Source organism: Solea senegalensis, linkage group LG13 (genome assembly GCF_019176455.1).
Source record: "Solea senegalensis isolate Sse05_10M linkage group LG13, IFAPA_SoseM_1, whole genome shotgun sequence".
NCBI classification, from domain to species: Eukaryota; Metazoa; Chordata; class Actinopteri; order Pleuronectiformes; family Soleidae; genus Solea; species Solea senegalensis.
The window spans coordinates 9,442,010-9,457,197 of NC_058033.1; the positions used below are offsets into that span (position 1 = coordinate 9,442,010).

The 15,188-nt window shown below is 41.0% G+C and overlaps 1 protein-coding gene across 4 annotated transcripts in view; it reads left to right on the forward strand.

Annotated features, from left to right (window-relative positions):
- Positions 1 to 14,988, forward strand: part of ntm (neurotrimin) — a 396,350-nt gene extending 381,362 nt beyond the window's left edge. For 2 of the 4 annotated variants that reach the window (XM_044041720.1, XM_044041719.1), the window contains 5 exons: positions 7,454 to 7,582; positions 9,396 to 9,516; positions 9,659 to 9,810; positions 11,571 to 11,606; positions 14,848 to 14,988. In XM_044041720.1, coding sequence (XP_043897655.1) covers positions 7,454 to 7,582; positions 9,396 to 9,516; positions 9,659 to 9,810; positions 11,571 to 11,606; positions 14,848 to 14,948 — 539 coding nt within the window. In that variant the 3' untranslated portion in view covers positions 14,949 to 14,988. The remainder of the gene's footprint in view (positions 1 to 7,453; positions 7,583 to 9,395; positions 9,517 to 9,658; positions 9,811 to 11,570; positions 11,607 to 14,847) is intronic. The other 2 variants (XM_044041721.1, XM_044041722.1) reach the window with 2 other exon arrangements.
- The last annotated feature ends 200 nt before the right edge of the window (positions 14,989 to 15,188 follow it).

Consider the following 15,188-nt stretch of genomic DNA (forward strand, 5'->3'; position numbering starts at 1 on the left):
TCATTCACATTATGAACAATTTACTAAGTTGACATCATGTGCTATTGAAGAAAAGTGGTTAAGACTCTTCAGGAAAATAGAGGAGTCGCCCCCTGGTGTTTTTTCTTTTTAGTATAGTCTTACCTCCTCTTTAGCTTTAACAAACTTGGCAGTCTCAGTTTTCTCTCCTCAGTTGTTTACTTGCAGCTCAATTCCAGTTGTTATTCTTTGGTCCAGTGTTCAGCTGAAGACTTTATTAATGAAGTCTTATAAAATACACGTGCTGCACTTAATAATTACAAATTGCTAATGAGAAATAATTAAAGGATAGGCAAAAAATAAGCCACACACATCAGCCTATTCCTTTTTCCATTATTGGCACGTTCATGTTAAATGGTCTTTTCTTTTTTAAATGAACATAGATTAATTCATATAATGAATCATTTACTAAGTTGACACCATGTGCTGTTGAAGAAAAGTGGTTGAGACTGTTGACTCTTCAGGAAAATATTTACTGACATTAAATCAAGAGAGGAGTTGGCTTATTTTTCTGTAGACCTTCATTCAAATGATGATGATGATGATGAAAAAAGTGCCTCATTGTTATTTCATTTTTTTCTCACCTCATTTGTTTACTTGAAGCTTAATTCCAGTTGTTATACTTTGGTTGGTCATCATGTCCTTGTCAGTTTCATGACCGGTGTTCAGTTGAAGACTTTATTCAAGGAGTCTTATAAAATACACAATTGTCACTGTGCTCAGAGAGAGAGAGAGAGAGAGGGAAAGAGAGAAAGCACCAGAGCAGAAAATGTCCCAGTACTTGCAGAAGTCCAAACCTATGTTCCAGTACCTCCCTGCTGCAGAGAAACTCTGCTCCAGCCCGGGGCCATTGTGTGCATGCCCTGCTATTTCAAGCACTCTGGGGTGTTAAAAAAGACTGGAAAAAAAAATAAATAAAGATTCTGGGTGTGTGTGTGTGTGTGTGTGTGTGTGTGTGTGTGTGCGTGTGTGCGCGCGCGCGCATGTCTGTGTGTGAGGACTGATGATTTCACACTGAGGCAGGGGGCTCTCACACAGCCGTGACCCATCTCCCCCCCTCACCTTTGATAGATAGATGGCTTTAGGGGGCTTGTGGTGGATCAGAAGTGATCCGTAGTGTCTTCCACAGACCGTGCAGCCTGACTGCAAAGTTTATCAGCCTAGGTGGTCGGCCGACACCCACACAGTGCACAGCAGCATGCACAAGACTGAATTCTACCTTGGGAGAGAACAATGGACGCTATTCAGATGGCTTGGTTGTCAAGGAAATTTAATTAGAAGTTATTGGAGTCTGGGTTTTTTTTTTAATAAGGGGATGTATTATAAAAAATTAACATGTGTGCCATTGTTCATATCACTCCTGTTCTGGCGGCCTGTTGAAACCAGAGCAGGCTTCAAGGTGCTGTTACTTACTTATAAATAGTAAATGGGATGGATGGCACCTTCTTATTTGTGTGATATTATTATAGTTATTGTTCAGAGATATACAGTAGTGCAAACGTGTCTTAAAACTGTATATATATACTGTACATTTGCACATTTTTAAGAAGAGACAATTTGTCAACTTCTTAGTTGACCATGTAGCTTTTTAGATGTCTGAGATGTTTGAGAGGATGTCTGGAAACATCTACTTACCTGAATTAACAACCTTGTTGGGGTCTAAACGTACCACTTCTATTGATGGACCATGAACACAAAGAGCCCAGAGGGCGATGGGTCGCTGTAGGAAAGAATAAAACCCACCCCATTCCAAATCATCATTGGTAACCTCGTCTCGTAACCTGCCTTTTCAATTCTGCAAGGAATAATATTCTTCTCAATCAAAAGTACATCACTTGAGACTCCTGTTTTTCAAAAATGAAAAACAGCAAACACCTTGCGGTCAGATTTAGAAACGGATACAGGTGTGATGTCTTCAATGTCACAACTTTCATCCTTTTTTGGGGGGGGGGGTACAATTTGTATTATTTCATTTTTTTTTTTTTACTAATTCATTAATGCCGCGTGGGAGATTTAGAAACCTGCTACCTCCATCTGCTTTCCCGTAGTTAACAGATGCTAACCCTTAAAAAAAAAAATAATAATAATAATGCAAATGCAGCTTCTCGTGTTTGTTTTGTTTTTTTATGACACAAGACTCCAGTGATTTATCGACCGGTCTTGTGCTATTTCACAAACTAAAACAGAAGTAACGAAATACCTTACCTAAGGGTGAGTGTATTCTTCTGCAGTTAACAGTTTAAAACAATTATTTGTCTGAACTTCAAATAGTGTATCCCTCTCTCTCACACGCAGCCCCTTCCTCTATACTGTAACCTAGATACAAAAGCACTTTTGGACAGAGAGATTAGAGGCAGCCATGCTTTTCAAATTCTTTGTACTCTCATAAGTATGCATGCTATTGCCGGGTCATATCTAAGCCGTACTGTCACAACACATTCTCTTTGCCGGCAAACCCTCTTCAATAGACATAGAGCTGTGCCTTATTGTAATGTGTAGAACCCCAAGACATAGTGTGAAGCTATGGTTCCTTTTTTTTTGCTCGTCCCTTTTATGTATTTTCCTTCGAGAAGGATAATACTTCAAAGGCAGCCTGGCACATTTTGAAAATTCCACACGCCAGAGGGTAACAATCGGTGAAAAAATAGCTATCGTGTTGCTCGGCTGTGGCAAAAGAGGCACAGATTAAAGCTTAATTTGTACGACTAACTTAAAGAGTCATGTGCGTCAGTCAGTCAGACTGGGTTGTGAGTGAGCCACATTTTCATTTTGAGAGACCTCTTGTCTATTGAACCATGCACGTGTTGCTGCAAAATAGACAGTGAAAATGATATTGAATCTCCACTAAATTCAGCATCTGCATCCGTCACATATATCACAAAAACAATCCTGTTCCGGTTTCAAAGTGAAAGCACTGTCGTGTCTCAGCTCCCTGATTCCGTTCCCCTTTTTTTCTGTTTCAACAAAGATTTATTGTTAAATATTTGCAGGATGCAATGACAGGACGTGTGGTTTTTATTACTGAGAAGTCCTGGCCGTTAGGGAGTATAGAAGCGTCGATTATTATTTATAAAGGCAAACCCTCAGCAGAAGCTCCACAGCAGACTGTGCCAGACACAACCAATCAGTGCTGCAGCCATCACACACCGCAAATACATCCAGTGTGAAACCGGCACAGGTCCACTTATCTTATCAGGAGCCAGAACTCCACAGTCCTCCCTGTCCGTGAGGTAACGGTTTCTTCCCCACCGCAACATAGAACGTGTCGCTTCATCTTTTAACACATTTCACTCCAACTAGCTTTCACCCGAGACAATAGTTGTATAGCATCTCCGTTCCCACTCTCCCGCGTGTGTGCCTCTGTTTCTGTTAACAGCTCCGAGCCTGTTATTCTGCTATGATTCCTTCTTCTCCCCTAAGTTTGGTTTTATCCATTTAAATCCTACCTTATCACATTCCCTTGCCCCCCTACTTGAAAGCCTATATCCCTCAAGCATCTAGTCTCCTGTCATTTTTTTTTTCACTCCACAGATGCCCCCCCCCCTTGCCCCTCACACAAATATATCTCTCTTTTTTTAATTTTCTACCCCATGTTCTTCTTTGCCCTGAGTTTGAGGATGGTATTTCAGGGACATAGCAAGGATACATATTCCTGCTCTGGCCTCTCCTGAGATTTCCTCTACTCTCTTTGCATTTTTCTCCTCACTAACTTTCTGTGTGCGGTCTCCCTGGTGTCCTGCCATGTCACCTTAGTAGCAGTGCAGGACACATCGCTATCTCACTAAAGACTTGCTCACAAATTCAGCAATCTCCGACAAAGGCTCGAAAATGACTTCAAGCCATCTCCTCCTCCACCTCCTCCTCGACTCGTAGAGTTCCAGAAAATACTTTGCGCCTGGATTGAAAATTGAACAAAACGTAAAATATCAGCAGTAACGCTGTCATCTTATTTTCTTGTTCTCTGTGAACACATGGCCAATAAAATGGGGGAAAATGCTATAATGAGGAGTTCTTTGTGCATTTCTCACATCTCGGATAGTGACGGGCTGAAGTGCCCTGTGAACTCGGTATTCCTGCCGTGACAACGTTTGTTCTCGCTTACGCGCAGGTAGAGAAGATTCTTTGGCATATTCTAGTAGTCTGCTTTCACTGGCTTCACGTACACAGCACATGAAGAGGCTCAGCATGGTGGCCACAGTAAGACCAACCAACAACGTACAGCAACAAACACTTCAGCCACACTGGGATCTAACACCAGAAAGGGGGTCTTAAAGCGACAGTTATGGCCCTTTTCCACTATGGTCCCAGCTCGCCTCGACTCGCATCACCGCGGCACGGTTTAGATTGATTTTCCATTACAAAAATAGTACCAACTCAACGTGGGCAAAGTCATCACTGCACAGCAGCAGCAACACACACAGTAACTTGAAAAGCAGTTGTTTTCAGTGTCACTGAATCATTAGAATCAAAGCTATTTGTTCAGCGTGGGTTCTCTCCGGGTTCTCCGGCTTCCTCCCACAGTCCAAAAACATGCAATGTGGGGATTAGGTGAATTGGACACTCTAAATTGACCATAGGAGTGAGTGTGAGAGTGAATGGTTGTTTGTCTCTATCTGTGTGTGGCCCTGCGATGGACTGGCGAACTGTCCAGGGTGTACCCCGCCTATCGCCCGATGTAGCTGAGCGCCCCCCGCGACCCTCTGGTGGAGGATAAAGCGGTAGATAATGACTGACTTCCTCCATGACCAGAGCTGTCTGGATAATTTCCAACTAAGCCCATGTGAGAGTGAGAAAGAGTCCTGCCTCTTGCATATTCAAGTAAATCCACCGTTCCTCACCTGCACGTCCCACACATCATCCTTCTGATGGGAATGCGCCTCAGCATTCAGAGTACCTACCCATTTGGAAGACAAGGGGGGGGGAACCAAAATGTGATTTACACAGGGTTGAGAGAAAATGTGTTGCAGCCTCATTCACTTCATGGCGCCGGTCCTGGATGATGGCGAAGGTGGTGGAGCATTGTGTGCACTAGGAGAAAACAATATGATCATGATAAGGCGTATGTTTGACAGTGAGCCTCGGAGCAAATGCACATAAAAACATTGGCACATTGTTTGTCATGAAGGCTCTTTTGACAGTTCAATCAAAACTTGGTTCACTAAAACTCTCATTTGGTGTTTACAGTGTATGGGCAGGCAAAGGGTTTAATTAATCATCTTGAGCTTTACATTATGGTATTGTGTTTAATAAAAAGCACACTTTGCTGTTATCGCCGTCATCCGACACACTACAGCACTCTTTTGAAAACCCGTCAGGCGTCAGCGGTGACAAGATTATGTTATTTATATCCACAATACCGGGCTCTACATTGCTAAACATGCATGAGACTTATGGCGTCGCTACAGCTGTCATCAAGTTTGTTGCGTTTTCATCCATTAATTATGGAGAAACGTTGATTCCACGCGTCAATCCCGAGGACAGCTGTTTGTGCTGCTCGCGGCCATAAAAACCGAGAGGCTTGATGTGAGTATTCTGAGAACGGGCGTCAGCTGACAGCCTTGTCTTGATTAACTCTCCTCAGAGGATTACAGCGTCTCTTTAACTGACACTGTGGTCTCTCTTGGCAAAATGCTGCCTCTCCTGAGAAGAAAAGGGAGTGAAGATAGTAGAACCTGTACAAGTCCTCCTGATACTCCTCGTCAGGGTGTCATTGAGGGTTTCTCTCCATAACAACCTTCCCAGGTGCAATTCAGCAATATGCCTAAATCCAGCAAAGTGAAACCATGTGCAATATATTACTGTCACCTAGCAGCATCTTGGGAGGAGACTTGAAGTCAATTATGTCTTTTGTTCTTTACTTTGAGTGCTGTATTAAGTGACTCTGTCAAGTGTATCAGATTGATAGAAGAAGAAGTAGTAGTAGCTGGGCCCCCTCCCCTCCCCTCCCTCCTTCCCTCCCCCTTCTCACATTCTCTGCGGTTGTCCTCGCACACTCGCAAAGGCTTGAGAGACGCACAAAGACGACGTAGAGTATGAAAGTCACAACAAGATGAGTGAGGGCAGAACAAAGCGCTAATCACCGGCGCAGTGTAACATCCTCAGAGAAATGTCAGTTAGCTCAAGAAGCCATCTTTGTAACCGTTGAAGGAAACAAGAGGGGGCTCGTCGCAGTTGGACACAGAGTCGGGGCACATGTCGCGATATTTACCAGTGTAAGTTTTGACATGTGCAGATGTGTGAAAATCTTCCTGTCGTGATGGCGACAAGACTTAACGAGGTCTGTGACTGATGTTGCTTAGATCATTGGAGTCTGTGTTGTATTGAGAGCCAAAAATACACCCTTTTTTTTCATCTAATGTTCAAGCTCATGTTTCTAAACCACAGATGTGTGCACCAACATGACTGTTTCAACTGATTGTGGCACTTTGGTATCAATGGTGGAATTATGGTTATGAATGAGGTTATGTTTTGGCTCAGGGAGTACTGTGCCTTTGGTGTAGGCACAAAAACACCTGATTGGGGGAAGATCATGCATGGTTTATCATCATCAGCTATATAATCGTGTTTGGCTGATTCTTCATATTAACCCGATAAAATTATTAAAATCAACTGCAACACAAGTCGGAACATTCAGTATTGTGCAAAAGTCTTTGGCCACCATTAGATTTTGTTATTTTAGCAATGCTATAATGATCATACAGTATAATTATTTCTTTTCCACTTCACTGGAGCACATCCAGAAAATACGGGAAACTTGTTTTGGTAGCAGTTTAGCAGTTTTAAAAGTTTGGAAAACAAGGTTAAAGTGTCACGCTGGCTCTCTTAAAGCCGAGGTGGAACCCTGAGTAATGTCACTGTTAAAACCTGTGTTTGTTATTTGCATTACATACACATGTTGTATGGTATTAGTTGAACTCATTGACAGCTTGCTAATATATAAGATCTTTCAGTCAGATAATTTTAGTGAAAAGCCAATGATCACAGAATTTGACAGACATGAAAACAACAAAGTTGGAATTGCCCCAAGCACAGTACTGTAAATCCCATTTGGATCCAGGTTTCTAATTACAAGTTTGTCGGAATAGTAGTGCATCAAAAAAAAATGTTTTGGAAGACACAAATAACAAATAATGAATAAAGAGTGCTGCAATGGAACTGGCAGCAATCAAATAATTATAATTATGGCAAATGTCCATAATCAACACCTTCCTCCTTCCTCTGCCGTGCACCTGCATGACAATGACTTTCCCAGAGGTCACGCAGCTTGGTAGGCAGAGTGTGAAACCATCAATCAGGATCCACAGCTGTTGAGTCATTGCATTAACTCCGAATGACCACCTCCATTCTGTGTGTGTGTGTGTGTGTGTGTGTGTGTGTGTGTGTGTGTGTGTGTGTGTGCGTGCGCTGCGTGTGTGTGTGCGTGTGTGTTTCACAGGGGACCTGGTATCAGATGACGAGTACCTGGAAATCCCATCCATCTCCAGACAGAGAGCGGGGACGTACGAATGCACAGCTATCAATGACATCGACGCAGATGTTCAGACGGTGGACATCACCGTCAACTGTGAGTCCACTGCTGAATTTATGGAATTGTATGCCAACATTTATTACCATTAGTCAATAAGAGAATTCAATACTTAACTTGAATATGTAGGCTGTGGGAAATCAGTGATTTCTTTTCACGACCATTTAACCCTCGGGCTTAATTTACTACCCCCCCTTAAGTCATTAGTTTTTATACAAACTGTTATAAAAACATTACAGATTCATATTTTTTCCTGCAAAAATATCTTAAATCAGTCGTGAATATTATGTCAAAGATTAGCCAAAATATTGACTTTGATGCATAATTAGTTTTTCCGTAGCAACAGATTTAAAATCTACTACCATCTTAAGTCACAAAAGATGAAGATATCCACTTCCAAAAACTGCTATAAAAATAGTACAGATTAATGTTTTTTTCTGCTTTTTAACGTCCTGATCAAAACTATAACAACATATTGAATAATTAAAGGGATTTGATCCCTTAAAATGCCAGTTTGATTACACAATGCAAATATTTAGTTTTATGAAAAAACACCCAGGCTCACACTTATATTAACATCAAGTAATCAAACTGAAATTTTAAGGATTAAAAATCCTCAAAATGATTTAATATTTGGTAGTTTAGACTTTCAAATTTCCAAAATTGGTCAAGAGAGAAACTTTCTTAAAAAAATTGTGCCTAATGCGCTAACACAGCCAAAGTCATGGCCAGATCAAGAGGAAAGAATTGGCCAAAATGGACAAAAATCTCCATAATGAAGGGTAATTAGGGTTATCAGTCATTAATAATAATACATATTGTGATAAATGATAACATTTACATATTAAAGTAAGTAATATAATGTAAATAATTAAATAAACTTGATTATTAGTTGTGCAATCAGGCAGTATCTGTTTTTTGAATTTGAAATTCAAATGGATCAACTCCAAGTGCAGGAAGCTTTTCTTTGAGGAAATGTGGGATGAGTTCAAATTCAGTCTACCTCAGCATGAGCTCCTGTCATTTAAACGGTTAGCTTCAATAATTGTTTTTCCGCAGAGAACCACTGTTTAATTTCTCGAGCAAAACGCTGCCTTTATTCAAAAGAGAAATTGTCTTGATGCATTTTTAGTTTCTAAGACAGACGGCTGTACTTTATTCATCCCAAAAGTGGGAAACATTAATTACAGCAGCATGGTATCAGGCCTTTACAAAATAAGGAATAAAAATATCAGCACGCATTGAGTGATTTGATTTGATTTGAAGTAAAAGCAGAGATCAGCGAGAAACCAGTACAGACCCAACACAATCAGGACCGATATACAAAGATGATAGATGTCATTGTAAAGGTATTAAGTAGTAAGCAATGAGATGGATTTGAATAATAAATAAATGGATGAATAAATTCACGGCAAAGTGAATGAAAGAGAGGTCATCGAGGAAGGTTAATGACTTTAATGTCAGGCACTCAAGGACCTTAATAAAATATATAACAGAGAAATATGAGACTTTCTATATTTAGGTTTAGACTCGGCTTTGTTCAAACAGTCGAGACAGAAAATGTATCTATGATTAATAAGCCACGGAGACTTTGCTGCGGGAGAGGGAGAAAGAATTGTATCCCATTAAAAAAGTTAATTTCATCTCATTGTGTCCTGACACCGTGCAATCTCACCGGTTTGATAAATACTGTACATAATTTGACCTCATAATTCCTGTTAACTTGTGGTCATGGAGCAGATCACACAAGGGAGGAGGAACAAAAAGAGCATTTTCCTTATTTCCTTGACTCGACTAGTGCTGCCTTGTTGTCCTGATCACACGATGCGATGTGACGTCTGTGTGTGTACAGATGCTCCGACTGTGTTAGAGGGCAGAGATGTCGGCGTGACCCTTGGCCAGAGAGGAGTGCTGGAGTGTGAGGCTGATGCAGTGCCCGAGGCGGACTTTGAGTGGTACAAAGACGACAGAAGGTAACCACTTCTACGCGGGCATTTTGTGCAGTCGAGCTACTGACGATTATTGATCGGCTGCCACTCACGCGGACACCAAAGATGATAAAACAGACATGACGAAGAGAAATCATAATTTACTTTTTTTTCCCTCCCTTTCCAGGATTTCCAACGGCTTCGACGGCATGGAGATTGTGAACACCCCGTCACTTTCGAAGCTGACGTTTTTTAACGTGTCTGACAGCGACTACGGCAACTACACCTGTGTTGCGATCAACAAACTGGGCAGCTCGAACACAAGCTTCCTCCTGTATGGTGAGCACATCTGCTACATCTGTTACGGAAAAACATAATTCACTACTTTGTCTGCCAAGTATCCGATTGTGCAGATCAATTATTCTAGGGAATTATATATGAATAATTAAAACAACACACAGAGCGAATCTGGGCCTCGCACATTCTGTGTTAAGCGAAATGTATGACGCTTTTCTTTAGATGGTGTCTAATTAAATTCGATTCATCTGGCTGAGCTGGCCGATTCCCTACTGGTTCCCTACTTAAGATGTAGGAATGGAAATGGTTTGGCATATTTTAGAAACACACACATATATAGATAAATGTTACAGCATTTTTTTCTCTTTCATACAGGAGCAGCTGCACCCACACACACACGTATTACAAGCTTTTGCACACAGTGTAGCACCATATCAACATATGTTCTAACAATTATGTTCCCACACAACGAGACTGCAAAGGCCACCTGGATAAGGCTTAGAAAAGATCATGCTTGAAAACATACCGGGATGTCCTCATTATAAATCCGTGTATCATTCGTTGAAAAAAGTGGATAATGACTCGTTTTGTTCCAATTACCGATATTGTGCTCAAATGAAAAATGAAAAAAGAAGCAAGGCGTTTCCCGTTTGTTCCACTTTAGATGTTTCCGTCTACCACGCGGTACGCAACCCGAAAGTTGCGTAATCAGAAGTGACCTGTGACAGGGGAGCTTCACACGGGAGGGTCACTCTGAAACCCGGAAGACATGACCACGGAGAAAATGTCGTCTGTCATAAGTTAGAAAGATATTCACTGATTTTAACTTCCACGATTAATAACATTTAAATGACTAAGCCGTCACTTGGCTTTCCGTGGTCATCAGCCGCTCCTAAATGTGAGGTGCCGATATTCTCTCTTCTATATCAATTCTTCTCAAACGGCCCAAACCAAGCTGTCCTATTTCCGGTTTTCAAAATAAAGTTCTATCGAAAGCGGACACAATGTACTGGTTTCAGAATTACCCTCTTACTCACGGCAAAAAAGCATACAACTGAAAGAAACGGGAAACGCTCGTTATCCGGTTTTTTTTTGTTTTATTTCATTGGAGCACAATATCGGAAATTGGAAAGAATGAGTCATTATCATTAATGAACAAGCGTATGATACACGGATTATAATAGTGTAATAACATTGTTCCACTGTGTTAAAACAAGCTACGTCACAGCATGAAAACACACCGGGACGTCAAAGTCGTTTGGTCTCGACCCGCTTTGGAACTGTGATCCGCTGCTTGGACGTGGACGTCTCTGTCTTGCTCATTCCCTTACACACCATCCCCTCCTAACACTTGTGAACTAAAGCGTCAAAAACAAGTGCAATTTTGACGAAAATGTGTTTCTAATGCAAGATCATTTGTTTAGCTGTGTGGGGAACATCATTTAAGGGATACAGAGTGGGTATATTACACATTAAAAAAGGTTGAATTTCAGAATAAAATAGCACAAACATTAATGACATCAGTGTTAAAGCAAACTAGTAATCTAGTTTTTCAGCAGACTACACTGCTATTTCGTGCCAAAGGCCATTCAGATTTCACTAAAAACATACAGCCTTTCATATGGTCACTTCATCAATGTTAGGTGAGAATTAAAACAGGTTATTGACACACACTCGACTCTCTTTTGCATGTAACTGCCCAGCAGCAGTTGTCACGCCTTTCACTTTCCAGTGTTGCCAGTGATGTGTTACAGTTCCGTTTCCGACATATTGCTCTGTTTCATTTGTTTCCCCCCGTGTAGTGGTAATTGAACCCACTAGCTCAACGCTATTGCAAGGTTAGTATTCCTCACCAGCATGCACTTCAGCTTCGAAAGTATTAACTGCATGCTGGGACGCGGCAAACATTACCATTTTCACAAACTGGAAGTTGGGATGCAGTGTCACTCTTATTTGTCTCCCCTTTATTTGATGAGGAGGAGACAAATTATTGCTTGGCTCATATCAGAACTGTGCCGCTTTAATGAGTCTTTTTCTTTTCCTGTTACATTTATGAATTGATTTGTTAGCCCCGTGGTGTGGTCACATTTGTATCTTTTGTGAAAATGGTCAATGTTGCCTGTGGTACTAATCATGTTTCATCTGTGTCCAATGCAAACCTAACTGCCTCTCTGTGTTTGACATTGGCCTCATTCTGATTTTTGCATGCTCCTTTTTTCACACTGTAAGTATTAACTGTCTCACGCCGTCGCCATTTGTGCTCGTGTTGGTGGATTTCATTAGTACGTGTGAAAGCAAACACCGAAAGCTGCAGAAACTCTCTGCAGGACGACGTGTTTCCCCCGTATCTGCCTGTGTAGATCGTAGATAGTAGATCTGTGGTGTAGATTATTCGTGTCAGTGTCTGTAGAACTACCCTTAAAATGTCTAGAACAAAGCGAAGCTCACCTCTCGTATCATTGAGCGTGTCCTTGTCAGTTCTGGCTCCAAACGCCACGTAAACAAACTCACGCCATTAACAGCACAGAAATGTATTAATGTGCTTTGATTGTGTCTGTGAGTGAATGTCATTATTCTAATTAGCCATATGCAGGATTAGGGATAATCCACTGTGACAGAGTAATTGGATAGATGCCCCAAAGGAAACTGTGGTGAACTTGTGGAAATCCAAAGGAAATGAGTGTTCGCTGTGTGACAAGCTTCAAAGTAAAAAGTTCAAATTTGTCCTCAATCCAGAGACAATGCGTTCACTTACAAGGAACGTGCCTCATCCCTGGGAAAAATTGTGTTATTAAATGTTCACTGTTGTGTGTTCAAATGTGTTTGCCTCATGAACATGATAAATGGAAACATTTGAACGCATAATAAGCGGTTCTGGCAGTACTTAAATTCAACAGCCACTCACTCCTCAGTACATTATTACTCTTGTATAAAATTATGAAGTATTTGTTAACCATTTTAATAGAAGTAAAAAGGCTAAGCTATGCATTACTTGAAAGTCCAAGCTGCAGAGTGTAACTTTTATATACAGCTACATTTTTAAAGAGAGACAGCAGCAAACTTTAGGGTTCTCTGAAAAAAACAATTGAAATGAATGTTTAAAGAGAAAAGTTGGGTTGGGATCAAAATCACGTTGATCAAAATGAACAAACGAACGAACTGGAACTTGATAATTGTGTAAAATTGAAACAAGGAAATGCTGTAATAGTGTTTTTACCTTCAGTGTGTATAATATGTACAGTGTAAACGGAAATGGACTATATTGCCGCGCAAATAAATATTTGTTTCGGGATTACACTCGCAAAATCCACATGGGACTGAGAGAGAAAAAAGCTCCAGTGTTAATCAGAAAGTGTTCTGCCTTTCAGACAGTTCCTCCACTCATCACCGCTCACGGCTCCCGGAGACACTGAGCTTCACTGGAAGAGACAATTTTGCTGCATTTTTCCGTTTTCAACGTCTCATACAAGCTGAGCCTTTGCTGGTTTTAATGCGCCGTGCAGCTATGGCAATGAATGAGCAGAACTTTGTCATATGGTTCATCGCGTTACAGCGACCTTTTAGTCATGAAATGTAAACACAGCAGTACATATTTGACAATTTGTTTCATTTTAGAGGAAGCAGAGCTCCTCTTGCCGTCATGGAGCTACTAGTCATACTTTCTGAAAGCTCCACAGGCTCACCTGCAGATGTTACACTCTGGGGCTTTGAATCGAAGAAAAATAAACACTTTACTACTCCAATATGTATTCAGTAATACTAATGTTTAACTGTATTTGCCAAAACATGAACAGTAACATACATTTGCTGACTCCCAGCTTCAGTTGACGAAAGCAAAATGTGCAAGTCAAGGTGCCATTTGAAGAAAATCCTCTCTTTATAGACCGGGTCTGGGTTTTAAGAATGCCCCGGTGACGGAGAGATTACATTTCAAATGCTGAGCTCTGCCCAGTTTTAATCTGTTTAAACTTCACTCATAGCATTTGATGTTGGAGACCGCATCATTTTGATGGTCACACTCAAATACAGGTGCTAAGTTCACCTCCTGCCTCCAGCTGGAAGCCTTTACTGTAGCCTCTGTATCATTGTCATTTGATGTGAATCCTAACAAAGACTGTTTCATGTCTGTGGGTTTACCACAGTGGAAACCAGCCGTGAATACACATCCACTCTCAGCCACATCTGCTTTGAAACCATCAATTCACAGCTTTATGCTCAGTAATGAAAGTGTCAAAGATTCAGAAAAAGAATAAGTCTGACGTTTACAAAACCAGATGTGACTCGTTTAAGATATACAATAGATATGTTCTGTTATTGAACTAATGGATCGAGCTTGACGGTGATTGGACAAATGAGGCAAAGTCTTCACTTCCGGGGAAACTCAGCTTCTCTCTGAGTCAATTGAGCAGTGGGCGGGAACAGACGCTGGGCTTCTGCATGATGATTGGAGGAACTGTCTGAAAGGCGGGAGCAGTTTTTTGATTGACAGTGTTGCAGAAACGTACACGACAGCGGAGCCTTTACTGCCTCAGTCCCGTGTGGATTTTGCGAATGAAGTCTGTAGGCGAATAGCTGGTCGTTGCGTGTTATTTGCTTAGCGATATAGGCCATTTTGTACATATCCATGTATATTTCCTTGTTCTAGTTGTTCGTTTGCAGAAGTTATGTAAGAATTTAAATATAAATAATTGGGCCAGAAATGAGCTTCCCCCATTTCAAAGACCAGCATAACATAAATTGACAAACAACAAAGTATCTAGGGTAGAACCTTGAGGTGCCCCATGTCACAGTGCTGCCTCAATTTAGCATCAAAATTACTTAAGGTTTAGGATTATCTTCAGTGGAAATAATGATGATAAAAGTAGATTCACTTAATCTACAGACTTGTGCACAGTGATGCAACTGCAACTACTAATTATGTTGAAAATAGAGTGTGAAGCGGTCACCTCACAAGGATTACATCATTTTCATTTGCTATCAGTCTCAGCCGAACATTAATTGGTAGAACAAACACAAAGGGAAATTAAATCCTTAATTGTTAAAGTGTATTTTTCTTCCTTGCTCGTTCCATGCTGTCAGGACCGAGAGCAGTTCAGGACGGCAGCGGCGGCGCAATGGGAGTGCACTCACACACCTGGATCCTCTTCATAGTGTTTCTGCCACTGCTGCTTCGATTTTGAAGAGAATTTGATTTGAGTGTGTGTGTGTGTGTGTGTGTGTGCGCGCGTGTGTGTGTGCGTGCGTGTTCGCGCATGCACGTGAGTTTGTCTGTTTTTTTTGTTTTATCATAATAATATGATGCACAGTGGGTGCATGAGGTACCAAGTTATGATAATGATATAGAGATTAAGTACATAACATGTTTCTGATTCTTTCTTCTGTTCGTTTTGCTTGTTTGGATTTGTCCGTTTTAGTTTTTA